Source organism: Bos indicus x Bos taurus, chromosome 7 (assembly GCF_003369695.1).
Source record: "Bos indicus x Bos taurus breed Angus x Brahman F1 hybrid chromosome 7, Bos_hybrid_MaternalHap_v2.0, whole genome shotgun sequence".
Lineage (NCBI taxonomy): Eukaryota > Metazoa > Chordata > Mammalia > Artiodactyla > Bovidae > Bos > Bos indicus x Bos taurus.
In genome coordinates, this window is record NC_040082.1 from 81,596,525 (window position 1) to 81,615,627 (window position 19,103).

Sequence of the window (19,103 nt, forward strand, 5' to 3'; positions counted from 1 at the left end):
CCGCATTTCAGGTGGATTCTTTATCGTCTGAGCCACCAGGGAAGCACTCAGTACCATGGTCACTAATGAAATAGTAGGAAATTTCCGTAGAGCCCCCATTATTCAAGAGAATGCACTGCTGATGGCCATTTTAACAAAGGCTCTCCACCAACCACCACCTTCCCCAGCCACCTTCTTCCCACTTTTTACTCCCTTCCTCTACCACCACTATCATCAGTCCATCTCATCTGAACAGAAAATTCAGCAACAGCCAGGGTACCCCTCCCAGGGGAAAGAACTTTAAGTTTTTAGTTTCCTGATCAGGCAGCAAAAAAGTGACAACCTGCCTCGGCCTTCCTCCCCTCTGTCTTTATATCTTAAAAAGTACACTTGGCTGAGCAGTTCTCACCATTCACTGATTCAGTCTTTTGTGAAAAACAAGGGTAAGAACAGCTAAACATGATCACAAAACAGTACACTGGGCACTCAATTCCTATATCTTACAGCCTCATTCTTTTACCTCCTGGTCCATAGGATTTGGTGACTGAATAAAACTTAATCTGTAAACAAATGGTTTGCTCTACAATTAAACCATTCATTCCTTTTTTTTTTTAAACTGCTTGGCTGCTACCCAACCCAGAGACTTCTAGGTTCTTCCATTATTTAGTGATCCCAATGGTTAAAAGGCAATAAGCTCATTCGGAGTTTATAAAACTATGCACTGTCAACAAAAACATGTAATGTTTCCAAGACGTACAGTGGCTTCTACACACACAATGGGGGAGCTGTGTGTAGTCTCCCCCAAAACAAAAATGCCCAGCCCCAATTAAGTGCCCTGGGGGCCTTCAAAGCAGTTATGCTAAGTTGCAAATACAGCAACATCCACTTGAACTCCAATGGTCTTGTATGCTTTTCCTCCCAAGGTAGGGAAAAGGCTGGGGCAGACCAACCTCATTAAAGGGTAATTAGTGAACCCCAGGACTTGAGGGGCTAGCACAATCGTGCCCATTGTAAGCATTTCACCATGGGGCCACTCTTTTCTCTTGTTCTTTTTTTTAAACCCAGGAGGTCTCTACAATCTGAAAGGACCACATTTTAAATTTTTAAGGATTTAATCTGGCTCTTTTTTTCTACTACCAATCTTAGAGTAAAAAGAAAGGAAGCAAAACAAAGAGCGTTCCTACTTCTTTTGCAGAATTCCAGCACAGCTCAAAGTTTTTCAATAAAATAACTTGAATAATTCATATTCTACATACAATAAATAATTTAAGTTTACTTTTAAACAGTGAAATAAATGCTCTATCTCCTGGCTGTAGAGATTGAAAATAACACATTAAAAAAAAGGACATTATAAATCAATCAATACAAGGCTTTTATAATTACATGTGACAGTGTAGTGGAAAAAAATTGATCTATTTACATGTGAAGGTGTTATTTAGAAACTAATACAGAGTAATGTGATCAACATAACCACTTTACCATCAATAAAATTCTTCACACCTCTTTAAAACCATCATTACCGTTGATATCAATCTGCCAAGATGCTGAGGACTGAACACTACTATAAAATACACCAGTAAATGTGGCTGTTTACGCTCTTTAAGACTACCTCCTTTCTGCAAATACTAAACCTGAGATCCCACTGCCTTGCTACTAAAATTCACAGTACAAGAGAAAGTAGTCTTTTAGGCAAGTAATAAAGCTAAATTTGAACTTCTCAGCAAACAAGATGTAAACAATTCTGATATTTACATATTATATGTAATATAATGGATGGATCAGTATCTTTGTTTAAAAACAACAACAACAAAAAACACTAAAAAGGAGGAAAAGAGTTTGGAGTAAGTGACTTCCCTCAGAGTAGAGCCACCCCCAAACCCAGAGTTGGAAACACTTCCTTGCAGTGGATTATGTAGGATAAGGGGAACTACAGTCACAAGAAGCCGTGGACTACGCCCACCGCAGCCCACCAGGTCCAACAGCTTCCAGAAGGTGTGCTCAGGATCTGGGTACAAACTTGGGGGAGAATTGTTAGTGCCCATCGTGATGTCTTTAACCCCTGCCCTTGTATTTGTTAAGCCCAATTAATCACCTAATTCATTTATTTTTTGAGTATCAAATTAAAGAATTTTAAAGTGTTTAACAAATCTTTTGTGTTTTTACTGAATATTACATTATAGAGATGATATACTTAGAAGCAAATCTGTGTGTATTTGTGTTGTTAAAACATTGCATCAGGAGGTACCCTCCATTAAAACCTGGGCAAACATCCTTTTTATATTTATTTTAGAAATACAGAATTGATTTGTGTTAACTTAAACATACACAGTACATTTTGAGAAATCTTCAAAAAGGTGGAAAAAGCTTATTATGAGATGGTGGAGGGACCCCACCGTGGTTATTGTGCTTCTTTTAAAAAAAAAAAAAAACAATCTTGTGCATAGAAGGCTTCAAGGGGGAAAAAATGCAAATCCTGGAAGTCATTCCCAACAGTTGGAAACTCTGCCTCTTCAAGTAAATCCAAGGGCTCAAAAAATAAATATTCAAGAGCATTAATTTGTTTCTAGATGTGTGCGTGCAAGTAAAACAGCAGTCATAATGTGGAAATTTCAGTCACATTTTGCAACTAATTGGAAGCAGATTAGAATTCCGCCCCAGGGGAACGTTGTCAAACTAGAAGCAAATGAAGAAAGAGGTGAAGGCGTCGTGAAGAGCTGACAGATTTACAGCGCTCAGGGCTATAAACGGGTCCATGCTGGGAAGGAGGGCGCGGCCCGGCGGCGCGCCCCCGACACGGCCCCCACGGCCCCCACCACTCCCACCGTCGGGAGCGCGCGGCCCGGCCACGCCCCCAAGGGCCCTGGGACCTCCATCTGCTCCCCCAGAGAAACAATAAACCAGGCCTTCCTGAGAAATCCGTGGCCCTGATAAGATAGAAAACCTGCAGGCTGATAAACTCAGGAAAGAAGGGCAAACGTCAGAGAGAGAGAAGGTTTTTGTTTTTTTTTTTTACCAGTGGGGGAGGGGAGCGAAAAAGCAAGCAGATTGTGGAGGATAATACAGCTATAGAGTAATGGAAACAGCTGCTCGCTTTCTACTTCAGTGTCTGGCATCTGCTGCGGCATCATGGGAAAGGCTGGTGAAGGATTTGGGCAAGGAATGTAAATGGAGACAATTGGCCAAATGGAGTTTGATGCGGAAAAGCTCAATTGCTCTGTCTTCAAATCATGTTGTTCCCTTCGGGGAGCAGAAACCAACAATATGACTGAACTCACATTCCACTTTCAAACCAGTTGAAAGGTTTGGGAATGTGAACCGCTCTTCAACCAGTTACTTCAGATGTGAAACAATATAAAGGCATAAAGCCTCGTTGTTGGAACAGCCTCCATTTATCAAAGTGCGCGGTGGCTAGTCTTCTGATCTTCATGGAAAAGTTAAATCGGAGTCCTTTTTTCCCTATGGACTCCACTTTGAGAAAAATGTTTCTTAAATCACCGCTGCTTGCTTACTTCTGAACTGGCTCAAGAGACAATTTCTACTTGTGGTGCCTTATTTTCCCCTTGGCTGCAAAGATTCGGTTCAAATTTCATTTCCATCACAAAAGAATTTGCAAAGAAGGAAAATGAAGAAACATAACTGAAGTGCGGCTGTGCTAGTCATAAGATTATAATAAAGCACAGATTTGATAGCATTATCCATGTACTGTGGTGAACCACACACAAATAAACAGTTCTCCATGAAGAATGAAAACCCGAGGCTTCTGCCCTTCCAATTCAAACATTATTGTTGCTTTTAACATGAGCCGTCTGTAAATCAGCTGAGGAGGTGACAGGAAATCCAAAAGTAATCTGGTCTGGCTAGGCACACTTTGTTAAAAAAAAAATAACAATAAGAGATGCTTTCCAATTCATCCTGATGATGTTCTCAGTGAATGGATAAAACTATAAAATCCAGGCATGGAAACAAATAGTACTTTTATGCAAACTGAATTCAAACACATAGCAGGTATAGCAACCAAGAAAGTACAGCCTTTCAGTAAGGGGAAAGCATATAATCTACCAGGGAAGGACTTAAGGACCTTTGAACCTGCAGTGACTAATGCAAAAGACAAAAAGGATGGATCTAAAGCGGCCAGAGGACCATATGTGCTTTCCTGAGAAACCAAACCAGAAGTTTTCCTTAATCAAAAGGACACACAGTGACTTCTAGGAGTTCCTGAAAGTGTGACCAATTGGAATTTGGTCTGTTGCTAATTGAAGCATATAAAAGAGTCCATTTCTTAAAACACACTACACTTTTTTTTTAATTCACTGCCACATGACAAAAACCAGAATCAAGTTGACTGGTAGAAGATCAGTGCAACCAAAGACCAAGCTATTATTTCAAACTGTCAGGGGAAGGCAGTAAAATTGCTACCAGGTCTCCTTAAGTTACCCTTCAATAAAAAGAAGCCATCAGGGAAATAAGAGAAAAAGAAAACACATCAAAACCTTAAAAGTCCCTTTAAGTAAAATTATACGTCTGTGGCACCATGCCATCTGTTCTCTGGTTAACATAATAAGCCAATTCCACGACCTAAATATCTGCTTTCTAAAATCATTATGTATAACACAAAATATAATCAATATATTTTTAAACTGCAAAAGCTGCCTTTTATGGCATTACTGAAATATGCTTAAATGTCCCCATAGGCACGTTTTTCTTAAGATGCTAGTGAGAATAAGGATTCCCAGGAGTTGCAGAAAGCCAGTGGTTGAGCTAGAACAGTCACAGTGAATAATAAAAAAACTAGGCTGGGAGGTAGGGATGATAAAGAAGAAAGAGTAGCTTTGAAAAATCAACAGCAGTGTCTATTCATCACTTCCAACCCATTTGTTTGAGCACCCTTCCCTTTGAGTTCCCTATTAAAACCAAAATATATATTATTAAATTTTCATTTAACGTCACAGGATGGAATGGGGTGGGGGGCGGGGGTGGTTCTTTCTAAATACCAGATGAGATCCACGTGGTTTAGGGGTCACTAACCTATCAAAATATAAGAAGTATTTGCTTTGTAATCTCTTCAGTTCTTCAGGCAAAAGCCATAATCTATTTCAATACTTTTTCAAAGGTTATGTCTAACCAAAATTTAGCAGGTATGCAGAACTCAATTCTAGGAACAAGGTGCCAATCTCCCTGTCTTGAGTATCCTTTATATATCCCCAAACAACATTACAAACAGCCCAACTGATGATTAATCTCCTATGAATTATTTAACAACCCTTCATTCAGTTGCAAAGGCTTTGTTCCCACTGCAAACCTTTAAGGTTGAATTAAAAAGACCTTGCAACAGAGAGCAAAAAGTCACTAAAGAAACATCATCTGGAAGAGAGACATGGATAGATATAGAGGGGCCAATTACTTTGTAGCAGAGTAGAACAGAAAAATCAACTGTGACTTTTTAAAAAAGAATAAAGCCCACAGTAACTAAAAACTCCCAATCCACTCCCAATCCAACAGCTGTGTATGAAATTATAACATTTCTATACACATGTCTATGAAATAAATACCAGTCACAGGGTACCAGTCTGATCCCTCTAAGAGCCTGTAATGATGACCGAAATCATTCCTGAGACAGAGATTTCACCTGTTCTCTTTCCCTGTAACTTTAAATGTACAGATTAAGAGGGTATTATTATTAACAATAGTACTAGTGAAGAGGGGTTATTTCTACTCTGCTGTTGTTAAGGATCTCTCAGTATTTGCTTAGTTCTGTGTTCTACAAGAATGCAATACAAGTAACTTAGGAATCAACTGTTTAGTATTCAAGCAAAACCCTTGATGTTCAGATCACCGGCAAGTTCAGAGTGCTGGCAATCAAAACTATGTTGTGCTACAGTAATTACTATGAAAAACTTCCAGTGCTTAATATTAAAGAATAGAATAACATGATCATTCCACCTCTTCTGCACATCTAGAGTGTGTTCAACATGGCAATTATCTCTGTTCAAGAAGCAGAGAGTTTAAACTGCATTGAAACTCAATTATAGCCATGACTTTTTAAACATACACTTCAAAAGGCAGGTTTCATCACATTCAAATCACTGAGCAAAATCTCCCCAGCTTTAAAAAAAAAAACTAGTTTTTATCCCTCTCCCACGAGACCTCTTCAAGAATAAAAATGATTTCTTTTTAGTTTTTGGACCCACTTCCTTCTTCCTTTATTTAAGTAGGGGGATGACTGAGCCATGGTGAAAGACAAACAGAGATCCCATCTGATAAAAGCATGGGATGTGCAGCCCTCCCAAATGTCATTACCACACCACCTAGAACTGCCACCATTCTTAAAAACCAGATCACACACTTGTTAACAAAAAACACATTACTTTGCTACTTTGAAGAATGCAAAGCAACAAGGAGTGGTAGATTTATGATTTAAGTGTTCGTGGCTAAAATAGCTTTCCAATTATCAAGAGCCTCTTAGGAAGAGCAGGAATGCATGTGTTAATGACTGCAACCAGGGGTTCCTTCTCCACTTTTTTGTCAGAACCCAGGCACATCCTCCCTGCAGCTTCACCATTAACATGTCTGTTTCCTGTCAGCCCACTGAGAGATAATGTCATTTATCTCAGGGAGGCACAAGCCCAGTCATTAGCTTCTATAAAAGACCTCAAACAAAGGCCGGATAATGTTTTACCCAGGGCTCTTACTAAAACCAGAACCCAGAACCTTGGCAGTCTAAAAGTCAAGGACTCCAAAGTTATCATCGTTAAAAGAATATTTTCCTCATGATCAACAATCCCAGACTAATAGCTCTAAACCAGAGTAAGGCCTATGGAGAGCAAATACCGGTTCAGGACACTACCACACACAATTAGATTAACCGATAAACGCTGACCAGAGCTAGCCTGGGACAGCCTTTGCCCCTCTTGCCTCCAGGGGGAATATTGACAGAATAATTCAGATACTGACTAAATAGTTAGATCTTTGAAGAACTGACCCCTCATTGTGATTGCCTGCAGGAACTGAATAACCATTATAAAGTGTTCAATGGCTGGGCTTCTGGAAATCTTTTAAATAAAAGTGGAACTGGTTAAAATAAATGTAGGAACATATGTTTTCACAGTGTTGCTCATATTACTGCAATTCTGAGTTTCTATGAAGTACCAGGTGAACTTTTTTTAAATTAAAAAAAAAAAAAAACAGGCACACACAGGCACAGTCAAAATTGGAGCAAATCTCAGCCATTCAACCCATGTTTTTCATGCTGAAAATGAAGAACAGATGGTTCTTTCCATGTTGTTTGAATCTGGTTATTGAACACCTCTGTGGTTAGGGAGATTTCTGCTTAGCACTTTCGGCATACATTTCATTTACTAACTATAAAATGCTGCTTAGGAAAAATAAGTCTTTATAACACTCTAATTAAAACCATCTTGCAGCCAAGCAATTTTACTTGAAGAGCATTCTTAACCTCATGACATTTTGACAATCAATCCCTCTAGCCCACCCTCCCCTTCTTTTTACAGACTATTTGCAAAGTTATTAAAAGTTGGTAAACATTATTTATCTCTTTTAGCACAATCAGTTGTTGAGTTTTCTTTTTTTTACATCTCTCCAGCAAACCCAGCAGATTTCAGATACTATGCTCAGAACCCAGTGATGTGCCTGGCCATGCAAATATTCCAAGCTTCCATGGGTTCTCACAGAAGACTTCCTTGGGGAAAGGGCAGCCCATCTCAAAAGCCCTGTCACCCTGTGAAGAAGCCAATAAAAAGAAAGGAGCTGAATCAATGCTGATTGGGAGCTGCCCTTAGTTACCAACCTTTTTAACAGCTAAGTCCCTTATGTAGCTTTCCAAACAGTTTGCTGTCCAACAACAATGGACTTTGTTCTTTAATTATAGCAAGTGACCTTTCTGCCCTTTTATTTCACAGTAGATAAACTGTGCTCTCTAACTAGAATTCGTAGGGGGCACTGTATTTGGGGGGAACCCTATCATTCACAAAACTCATTAATCAAAATATGTTCTTCAACTACTCACGCTCACTTAGACAACGTGCCAGAATTCCCTAGTGAAGTGTAAAAAGGCTTCTACAAGAGAAGAAAATGAATGATATCCTTTATAGACAGGTCCATTTGTAGATACCACATGTAGGCTGTTAAGGACCAGCTTAATGAAAGCAGCACAATATTACTAAAACCATTCTCTTTGCTAAATAAATGTGCACTGAATAGTTAGAACCCCAGACCCAAACATAAGATTCCCTGTGCTTTTAATGTGTATCTGAAGTCTCAGCTGTTTTTAAGAACTCATCTATGTATTTTTTAACTTCTCAGTGATCAAATAAACCCATATACCATACTGAACTTTAGCCCAGCTGATTGCCTGTGTCTGATAAGTCAAAACTATAAGACAGTTAAGGAGGACACATGCAGAAGAGCCTCAATGCAGGCTATTATGCTTCAAAAGAAAAGGAGGGGGCAGGTGGAGAAGCAGGTTTTAACAACCAAAAGCCAACCTGTCAAATCTACTTATTCAGACACGTCACTGGTGGCTTAACCACAAAATGGGCTATAGAAATACAGCTCAAACATCTTAGAATTATGGCATGTTTTGATTTTGTTCACGTATTAAGGGAGTGGCGACTTTTACAACATACTTGTGGTTTCCACATAAAGGAGTAGAATGCTCATTGATTTAATTAGGTTTCATAAGGTCCAATTTATCATGTTTTACATGACTTTCTGTAGTGAAGAGACAGAATAAACAGACCAAAAATAGACATTTAAGCATGCTGTGAAAATTAACCAGTGACAGCAAGTCTTATGAATCTCCTGTGAACCATCCAACCAGGGAGGAAAAAAAAAAAGCACAGACACCACACTGCACCCCCCTCTGGTTTTCACATTTGGCCCCTTCATGAGCCACATCCAACTGCTGAAAATTAATCATCTTCACTTTTGAGACACTTACTCTTCACAACCCAGACAATCAAACAAGGCTTTGAAATTAAACCATTGTACAAAAACGTCAAAAAGCCTTTCTCAAAGGATGCCTCAGTGTCCGAATTATCTGGTCAGGTAAAGCTTGTCCTACTAAATCTTTCCCTCAAGAGGTCTCCTCCCATCATTAGACATTATTTTCTAAACTGAAGTCAAGTTTTACACAACCAAGAGTTAGTGGCACTGGAGTTACTTCCCTGGGAGGCATCTGTACAAGGCAGTGCCATTCCTGTGTGCCAAGGAGGAAACATTCTTAAGAAGAGTCCTCCTGGGGTGGGGTGGAGGTAGACAGGAAAGCTGAACAAGCTTCCAGACCCTGGGCCACCACTACAGGATTCAAGGCCCTGAGCGCCACCCCTGAAGGGTCGCTGTGCCCACACCAGCAGCTGTGGCTGGCAGTGGTATGAATCGAAATACACTATGCTTGCTCCCCTCCTCCACCCCAGACCTGCCATGACTTGTTTGCTCTTCATTTAGGCCATTCATATTATCACATTTATACTGCTCTGACTGAAGATGAGTTGCATGTATATGAATAATTTAATTCTTTCATTTTTCATCCAGTTTCCTCTGTGACTGGAAAGTGAAAAGAACACAAAAAACTGGAGAACCAACACCATGCTCTAATCTCAGTTGCCATGACAGCAGCCTTTGAGATACTGAAATGTCCCGATTGCCAGCTAAACAAAATTGTTGAATGTGAACATTTGGCTGGAAGATTAAAAGGCTAAGGGGAATGCAAAAGGGCAGTACCTCCCACATTCCAGGCAGCAGTGAATCCAATCAAATGGCTCTGACTCCTTAACCACAGCCATTGTGAGCACTGGATTAGGGCAATTCATCTAGATAGTTAGAGCAGATTAGAACTGCAATTTGAAGACTATTGGCAACAAAAGTAAATGCACTACTGTACTAATAAGATTTCAGAATGCCCTTTAGTAGAAATTGTGAGAAACTCTACATTTCAGCATAAGAAACAAAACCTGGATTTTTAAAAAAATGTATTTAAATTCATCAGTTCAAAATGCTGTCTGACCAAGGGCTTATGGATTAAAGAAGCAGGCATGCAGAAGGTTTTTTTTTTATTTTGGCATCATCTACACCTTAATGTACCTTCATCAACTTCTTAAATTTTAAAACCAAAACTTCATTCCTGTACTCCCATTTAAATCTTTAACAGAGGAAAACAAAAAGATTTAAACAGACAGCGGTGAGTAATTGGACACAGAAATTGTCACCCTAAAACATTTCACATTTCTGATATGAGAAATAGCAAAAATTAAATTATTGAATAAGCATATATATCCAAACAATCATGCCACAAACCACATGATGTGCATTCTGCTTCCACAAGGCACAATCTACAGTATTAAGAGTTAACTTTATAGAGTCAGCACTTCTCCCCCAGCTCACTCTCAACCTGTTCAGTGGACTGAGTGCCTTCAGCTCTGGGACATTACTTAATGCACAGTAATTGCCAGCGCATTAAGTCCTAGGCCTCCAGCACTAAGCAGCACAACAGTGGGGGCAATTTTTCAAAGGCAGTATCTCACCAGACTTTCAGACAATGACAAAAGATGGGTAGAAGGGTCCAAATTACCTGCATCAACCCTCCCACTGCTCAGATGCAACACATATTTAGAGTATCTTTCGGCTCTGTTTTCACATTTCAGCACGCCAATCCACCAAGTCTATTTCACTTTTCTTACCAACCTTTCAGCTCCCTGGTCAAGCTAGAAACCCAAGCGATAACACTCTTTGAATCTTTAGCTAAGAACTGGGCAAGGGAACAAGGAAAGAGCCCTGGCAGCCACCAAAACCATTCCATTCTTGCTACACAGTTATGAAACCAGTGACCCTAGGATACCAAGGTTTCATTGAAGAACAATAACAGGATGATATCCTTTAACAGGATTATTTTGGAGAACATCATGAGAAAAATGTGTGGAGGGTGGAGTGTAAGTTAAAATCCTAGACATACTTCTATGGGGAGGGAACGTGAACCCTGCACCTAAGGACACATTACCAAAAATACTAGGACATGCACATTAAAACAGAAGACAGTTCTCCTTAGGGGAGAAACCAGGACAAGAGGTACATGGGTCCAGGAGCAGGTTTTCTATTAAAAGCACATTGCAACTGGCTGGCTGGCCAAGAGCCCTTGGGTAAGGCAAAAGGTACTTAGAGCACTCAGACCCTCCCACCTGAGGACCCAAACACTAGCACCAGAAGCAGCAGTAGCAGCAGAAGCAAGAGCTAAACACTGCACCCAAGTAAGCTACCCTAGACCAAACGTTTACAGAAAAGATGCACAGAAGAGAAATCTCACAACGAACCAGAAAGCACGAAGAAGTGCAAGGCACATAGAGGCACACACCCCCCCACCCCCGACTCCCACACAAATGCACACAAAGAGAAAAGTAGGAGATCTAAGAAGGCGACTTTATCCTACCTTCTCAGTTTTCAGTTTCTTGATTCGCCTGTGGCTCTCCTCCTCCTCCTCTTCCTTCTTTACCAACATAGAGTTTCCCATGAGCCCTGAATCCGGGGCACTTTTGCTAACTTCCCCAGCAGCCGTGACGCTGCCACTCCCAGTGCCCCCGCAGTGGAAGGGGCTCGCGCCACCTCCATTGCTCTTGGCCCCAAAGCCATAGAGGTGCCCCCCGGAAGGGGCCTGGCTGCCACTGCCATTCTGGTGGCCCTGAAGCAGGTCGTGCTTGTCCTTCCTGGATTTCCCCGCATCCTTATCCCGCTTGGCTCCTCGGCTGCTCTGGCTTTTACCTGGCTTCTCCTCTTTGCTTTTCCCGCAGGAGGCTGCCCCCGCGGTAGCAGCGGAGGTGCCGGTGCTGGTACTATTGCTGTTCGGGTTGCCGCCGCCGCCGCCGCCGCCGCTCACACTTTGACCCAGCGCTGAATTCATGCCAGTTGCCTCTCCAGGGCGCCCTTGGACTTCCTGCCTCTTGCCAGTGCCGCTGATCTCGGGAATCCCATACAAGGCAGCAGAAGGCAGAGATTTATTAGCATCCTTAGAAGTTTTACTCCTTTTCACTTTTGATTTGCTGGTCTCTTTGTGCGAATTCCCCTGGGGAGCAGAGGGCTGAACAGAAGCAAATTTTAGGCCATCAGCTAAGGCTGCGGGAGCGCCGGCCCCACTGGAGGCCAGACCTCCACAATCCTTAGAGTTGCCGCTGCTAGTAGTGTTGGTGGAATTATTCATTTCAAATTTCTGTCTGTCCTTCTCCAAATCAGCGTCCAAATCAATTATTAAATTTCCAACCCCGATTTCCCAATCATCGCCACTGTCATAAGTATCAACCGTATTTGGATCCACACCTTTTCCTGCCGTAGAAATGTTCACTGACATCCTGAAGATGAGATCTCTAGAATAAAAATCCGATGAACTTTCCTTTGGAGATGAGGGGACATTCGTTTACCTCCGCTGGGCTTTCTCTTAAAAAAAAAAAAAAAAGTCTTCTAATCTTCCTCTTCTTTTTCCTGCCCCAGGAATGGGTCCAGGGATTTTACACCCTTCAGTCCAGGTCCACCTTTTCCTGTGAAGGGGGAAAAGTCGAATATTTCTTGTCTGGGTGTTACCAGAATAAAAAACGATTAATACTGGGGAGTCAGTAAGGGGTACAGGGAAGGATGGTGAGGAAGGTGGCTCATGTATTGTCTCCACAGTCCAATATCAGGTTTAAAGAAAAATAACCAAACCCAAAAAACATACCCATGACAGTAAGCATCTTACAGTAGCTAAAAAAGAAAAGCCCTTTATCAACGACACAAAGATAATCACTTTTAAAAGGCATTAAAATATCTTAAGGATCTGAGTGAAGTCCAGAAAGGTTTAAGGAAAAAAAGAGTTTAGCTTTTTTTTCCCCTAGCACATACACATGATAACAATCCCAGAAACACAGGCTGAACACTCAGACAAGAGGAAGGAACACGTTTTAAACACCCTTAAGCATGTCCTAGATCTTACAATTTAAAAGACCAGATCCTGGAAGTTCTCTGAGGCTAGTTTCAGAATGATGTTGCTAAATTTTCCTCATTTCTAATTTTATTACTTCTTTTTACAAATTGTCTGGGCAATCTGTTTTTTGTTCCCAGTAAGGAACAGAAAAAAACAACCAATAACCCCCCACACCCCATACATATGCCCCCATCTCCTATCCTCTCTTCCCCAACAGTTTATACAATTTTATACACACACGTCTTTAAGATCATTTCTCTATTTTAAAAAAAGACAGTGCTAAATAAAAGGCTAAATATCTGCCTTTTGAGGAAAAAAAATTACATCTAAACAATTCTACCATACTCCTAGGTCACAGACTGGCTCAATCTGTTAAATATGGTGCTACTGACTGTACGGGAAACTGATTAAGACATACACTTTAAGTGATCTGCGCCAAGGTGGCCTCAATGACCGCAAATGAGTGTGTGTTTGACAAAGATCAGTTAAAACGGTTTTTAAAGGGATCAGCCCCTTTTTAACAGTTGATTGTCAAGGAAAAAAAAATAAATATACATACACACACACACAGACATTGCTTACCTTTAATCCTTTATCATTTTTTAATTAGGCCAGCAAATCAAAATGCCTTTCCCACTCCACTCGGCAAACAAGCCTGTGCCTCATTTTACTTAAACACCAAATGATCAAGAAGGAACGAACCAAATAACACATCTCAGCCAGAATAATCACTCGATAACATTATTCCACCTCCCCACCCCCCCTTTTGGCAAACGGATCAGTCCTTTTCTCCTTAAAAAAATGTGTCACTGTACAGCTGGAAGATAATGTTTCACATTCACAACAGAAGCACCAAAGGGTTTTTTTTCCTCTTAACAAGCATCGAGAATAATAGTTTTAAAAAAGAGAGCGCTTAGAGAAAAAAGTTTTCCCAACTTCTCATTCCGCCTTCAGTTCCAGACTTCAGAGTCACCGTGATCAGTAAGTAATGATCCCATGTAGCAAACCTACAGGCGTCCGCTAGTACAAGACAGAATGTGCTAACATCGGGATAAATTAGTGAAAGGGAAGAAAGAATAAGAAGAAAGGACTGAAAATCTGGGCTGGATTCCGCCTGTTAGTCGGGAAGTGGCATTTTTCCGCCCGTCCTGACAGATTTGATTTCTTGAACTAACTTAAGAGGAAAGGAGGGGGGAAGGGGTGGGGGAGAGAGAAGGGACCGAGGGGAAGGAGGAAGAGGAGGAGGAAAGGGTGGGATGAGAAGCTGAACAAGAGGAGAAAAAGAAAGGTGTGGAGGGGGAGGGGAGCAGATGATTCAGTGAGCTGATAAACCAGTTAGAACAGCATTCGCTCGGGGCGGGGGGCGGCGGGCGGCAGGGTGGGGAAAATAACGGCGTTTAAAATTGGTTCAGTCTTCGAAACCTGAAAGGATGTGATGTTTTCCTGTTTTATGTTGTTTTAAGAAAAAGGAACCGAGTTCCTAGTATAGTCCCCGAGGTGGGGGAAAAAATCCGCTGTCGCTCAAGCCAATCAGTCATGTGGTAATTCGATAATTAGAGTGAAAAAAAAAATTTTTTTTTAAGGCGACCTTTTTCAGGACAGTTTTTCCCATTTATAGTCGCAGCAAACGGTGCGTCTCCTTTTTATTTTTCTCTCCTCCTCCTCCCTCACCCACCACCTCCTGTGTTTAGTCAGATGGCCCCGGAGCTTGGCTTAGTATTTTTAATTAGCTGGCGTTTGGAAGCTAAAAGCAGTAATGAATTGTTGATGGATTGGAAGTGGAGAGTCGCTTTGCTGGAAATGTCGGGGCTGGGAGAGGGGGATGGGCGAGTTAGCAACAACCAACCATCTGAAAGGAGCGATTTTGTTACAGTGCAAGCCTTTCACATCACGTGAGGATCAAGGGCTCAATTGGTTGTCGTGAGAACAAAAATGGTGACAAGCGTATCAAGAAAATACTGATCTGGTCTTTAAAAAAAACCTGAAGGTCTCTCCCCTCCCCCTACATACACTCGCCGCCCCCCCCCCCCCGCAGCCTCCCCCCCCCCACCCCCGCCCTTGCAGTGGGAGCAGCTACAAGTTATGAATGTGAAACATTTCTCGCAGATCTAGGCTCTCGGAAGTTCGGAAGGAGTGAAATGTAATGAGCACAAGAGCAAAGCAGATGTTTTAAAGAAACACCTTATAAACCTTTCCTCAACTTATCTCCAATTTGTCGGCTTTGCCAAGGGGCCAGGGATGCAGAAGACTAGTCGAGGGGGTAGGGCACCTCCACGCTACTTGGATTTTAGGGACCACCCCCCCCCCCCACTCATGTCTTAAACAAAGAAAAACATTTTACTAGCTCCAAGCCAGGTCCTGTAATAAACACACCATTGTTACTATTTGTGGGTTTGTTTGGGTTGGGTGGGGCATTTTTCCCCCTTAATGGTGTTTTCGCAGCTTGCTTTTTTTAAGGAGGTGGAAAATGGTAATTATAACCATTACATGTAGTGGGTGACTATTCCCTTGTTTAATATTAAATTATTGGGCACTGGATGTGACAAGAGACAGAAATCGGCTTGTTCTGCCCTTGCCCCCATTTTCCTGGCTCGGTTTTGAAGAGGGTCCTGCCCAGCTAGGACAGGAGAGGGAGAGGTGAGGTGCGCTAGAGAATGGACACTGCACATCAGGATTTGTAACTGTGTCACTTTTATTCTCCTTGGGTCGCCCCAAAGGTAATTTACTCTTAAGTTACCCCGAGTGCCCAGTCAAGCTTAATTTGTGTGAAGAAGTTACAAATGCTTCACCCTCCACTGAATAAAATTCACCCTTCTTGGGTTGTTGTTCTCAATGCAAAAGCCAAACCCTGTAACTAGTTCCTCATTTCAATGCATAAAACTCGCACATTCCCCTGCATGAAGTCCCCGCTAAGTGCTATAGAGAGACACACCACGCAACCGTACTTACGGTCTGTATTGGATCGAGTTGACCTTTTCCTTCTAACTGCATTGAATGTGTTTGGTTGCAGCCGCTTTATTTTGGAAATTATAATCTCTTCAACAAATTTATTATTAAAGAAGATGGACCATCAAATGTCACAGACTGTCCTGTGTATTTTTTTTTTATAAAAGCAAAAATTAAAAGAAAAAAAAAGGAAAAGAAAAATCCCCCTGGTGCACACACACAAGCTTGTTCTGCAACACTGAAATCAGGACTGAAACACAACACACACACAGGGGGAGTGGAGCAAAAGGAGCTCTCAGCCTCTATACCTGAAAGGGACTTTTCTTTGTTCCCATTGCCCTTTCTCATCGGGCCAATCAGAGAGCAGCTTTTATGAAACTAGGCTCTCTCATTGGTTAGCTGCTTTCTCTTGGCTACTGTAGGGGGTTGAGATATACACACGTATAAAACACACACAGAGAACGGGTGGGGGTGCGGTGGGGGGTGGTTGTGGAGACAAAGCGTTTTATTTTCCAACCAGATTGGGGTTGAGGAACCTCCTGCAGTAAGATGAAGAAAAAAAAAAAAATGGTACGCCCGTTTCAATTACTACATCATTCACATAAAACACTTATTTATTAAAACAAATCTCAAACAGGCTGCGAGGAGAGGATGTCGGTAAATACAAGTTTGATTGTGTTATCTTGGGGGAAATAATGTATGTGATCGCTCGGTGGCACAGGGAAGCCAAATGAGCCACTAGCGCCTAGCGAGGAGAAAAGGGAGGCTGGCTGTGTGGAAATGATTGCGAGCGTTTTGCTGGCTTCCCTTCCGTGTTGCGAGGACTCGGCAGCGCGAACTCCCAAGACTGATTTTCTGTATTGCAGCTTCTGGCTTTCAACTCTCCCCCACCACTTTGCCCTTCTTCCAATTTTTTTTTTTTTTTCTTTCCCTGAGTCTCTCATTTTACTCGCTGATTAAATAAGAAAAATCGATCTGGGGGTGAAGGCGGTGGTGGGGAAACAAGTAACCCTTTTGTTCCCAGGCTTCTGGTCCACAAGCAATGAAGTGTGAACGCTAGCAACCATTTAACCACCACTACGTGAATGGTTCTTCCCTGGAATAGTAACAAAGCTTTCCCACCTGGTCCTAGGCAGCTCCAAAAAAATTAAAAATAAATAAGGTCCCAGCCAACCATATTAACACCTCGGGCCAGCCTCATTTTTTTAAAAAATCGATTTGTGGGAGATAAATATACTAGGAAGATTAACCCCTTTAAACAGTCCCTGTGCCATTTTTAAGCCGAGGGATTGTCAGAGTTCCCCTTACTTCAAATATTTAACCCCCTCTTGGGGAGAGCCGGTGTCAAAGTCCTCAGAAGGCAACACCATGCGATTCACTGAGAACACGAAAATATTTTAGAATGTATTGTAGGACAAATGCCAACAACCAAGTTAATGGAACTCTGAGGTCACAGGACAAAAGAGGTTAATATGAAATAACAAGTTCAGTATTGTACTCTAACAGTGAATACACTTAAACGAATGTATTTATATATATTAAGCTTTTAAAGCACTTTTAGTTTTAATTTTTCATTGTTATTTTCTATCACTTTTAGGAGCTGTAATATGGAAATTTTAAAGTCAAGGGTGACTTTGCAAATTTAATTGAAAGCATCATGATCCTAGTTTTAAAGATCCAGCACTACTGGGTTTTTAATTTCTGCATGACAGTTACAATTTAAGAATGTGTCTTAACTGAGTCAAACTGGACACATAAAGTGAATTAGAGCTAGCAGAAGATTGCTTATGATGTAAATATTCAGTGATGACCTTGTGGATCAATAAAAATATGTCACATGTTTTAGGTAATGTCTATGACTCGTGTTTGAACTTTTAATATCTTTAGTTCATTCTTTTTAAATGCCAATTAGTTGTTTCACTACCCAAGATGAACTTTATTCAAAGCTGCAAATAGTAATAAACAGCAGTTTCCATCCCTTGCTGAGGTACATAAACCAGAGGAATGAATCTATAATAGTCCTTAGATCTGCCTAAAAAGATTTACTTTCAAAGCAAAGCTATACATTGACGAGTAGGGCAAATGAGATAATCTGATACCCACTTACCCCCTATTTTAACTTTGATATTTGTCGTATATTTTTGAATGGACAGATTTACAATTTGTGTGTGTCCCATTGCTAATAGAGCATACATACTGATTTTGAACTTTTCTTCTTTTAGAAGAGTGGTTCCTCAAAGGACCAGATCACTCAGGAAGTGCCTGAGTATCCCTGTATCCCTGAAGGATCATCTACATTTCAGCCTTTAAAAGTCCATGGCTACCCTGTATATTGTATCAGCTTGGAAAAAATCAATAATTAGCTTTTAAAACAACAAGACTCAAAAAGGCACAGAATTAAGACCTGATGAAGTTCAAAAAGGGTAGAAGCACTCCTCCAACACACTTGGTTGGTAAAAGCAAATCACAGGGTCTGCAGTGTAGAATTGGTGTAACTAAAACCAAAGTTTAGGCTTCCTAATACGCAAATGATCTGATCCAACCCTAACTTCAAACAATACCTAACCCTAATTCTTAAATCCTCTCTAATAAACCCCACTTGGTTAAAGATAAAGGCTCATGCCAAATTCAATCACATATTTAACCCAAACCATTTTCGATAAATTCAAGCATTTTCCTTCCATTCCAACATTTCCACACTCCATTCACACCCCACCCCCACCTCCTGCCCTCCAAGTTCTGCCAAGAGGCTTGAATCAACCAGAGTTGTTCTGCTGGCTTTGTGCATGTTTGTTTTGTTTTGTTTGACAAAGGGGCCAATCTAGAGACATCAGAGGGCTATCAGCTAATTGATGAATGAAACTAAGATAATTAACTACTGCTTAGAAAATAAGAACTACTCCTCACACAAATTGGGAAGTTCTACCATATTCTGGAAAAGAAAATTTTATCTTCATCTCTTACCAAGATAACAGGGAACACACCAGTTTGTATACTGATAGCCATACACTTAATAATACCAGTACACTGTTGTATAACATGTACACTTTGTAATTTTACATTTTAGTGCCTGCCTGGTAGAGGGGAGGAGCTGTCTGGAAAGGAGTCCAGGAGAAATGATGACATGGGAAGAGCAGAAGGATAGTGTAAAAGGAGAAGTTAAAGAGTGCTATCCCATCTCCAGCAACCCCCATCACCAACTCTGCCCCTGCAAAGTTCC

General features: G+C 41.1%; 1 protein-coding gene across 3 annotated transcripts in view; it reads right to left on the reverse strand.

Annotated features, from left to right (window-relative positions):
- Nucleotides 1–16,169, reverse strand: part of ZNF608 (zinc finger protein 608) — a 108,755-nt gene extending 92,586 nt beyond the window's left edge. The window contains exons 1-2 of one of the 3 annotated variants that reach the window (XM_027546997.1): nt 13,520–14,176; nt 11,417–12,515 (exon numbers count right to left, since the gene is read on the reverse strand). In XM_027546997.1, the coding sequence (XP_027402798.1) occupies nt 11,417–12,328 (912 nt within the window). In that variant the 5' untranslated portion in view covers nt 12,329–12,515; nt 13,520–14,176. Of the gene's footprint in view, nt 1–11,416; nt 12,516–13,519; nt 14,177–15,886 lie in introns of those variants that run through there. The other 2 variants (XM_027546999.1, XM_027547000.1) reach the window with 2 other exon arrangements.
- Nucleotides 16,170–19,103: the final 2,934 nt, after the last annotated feature.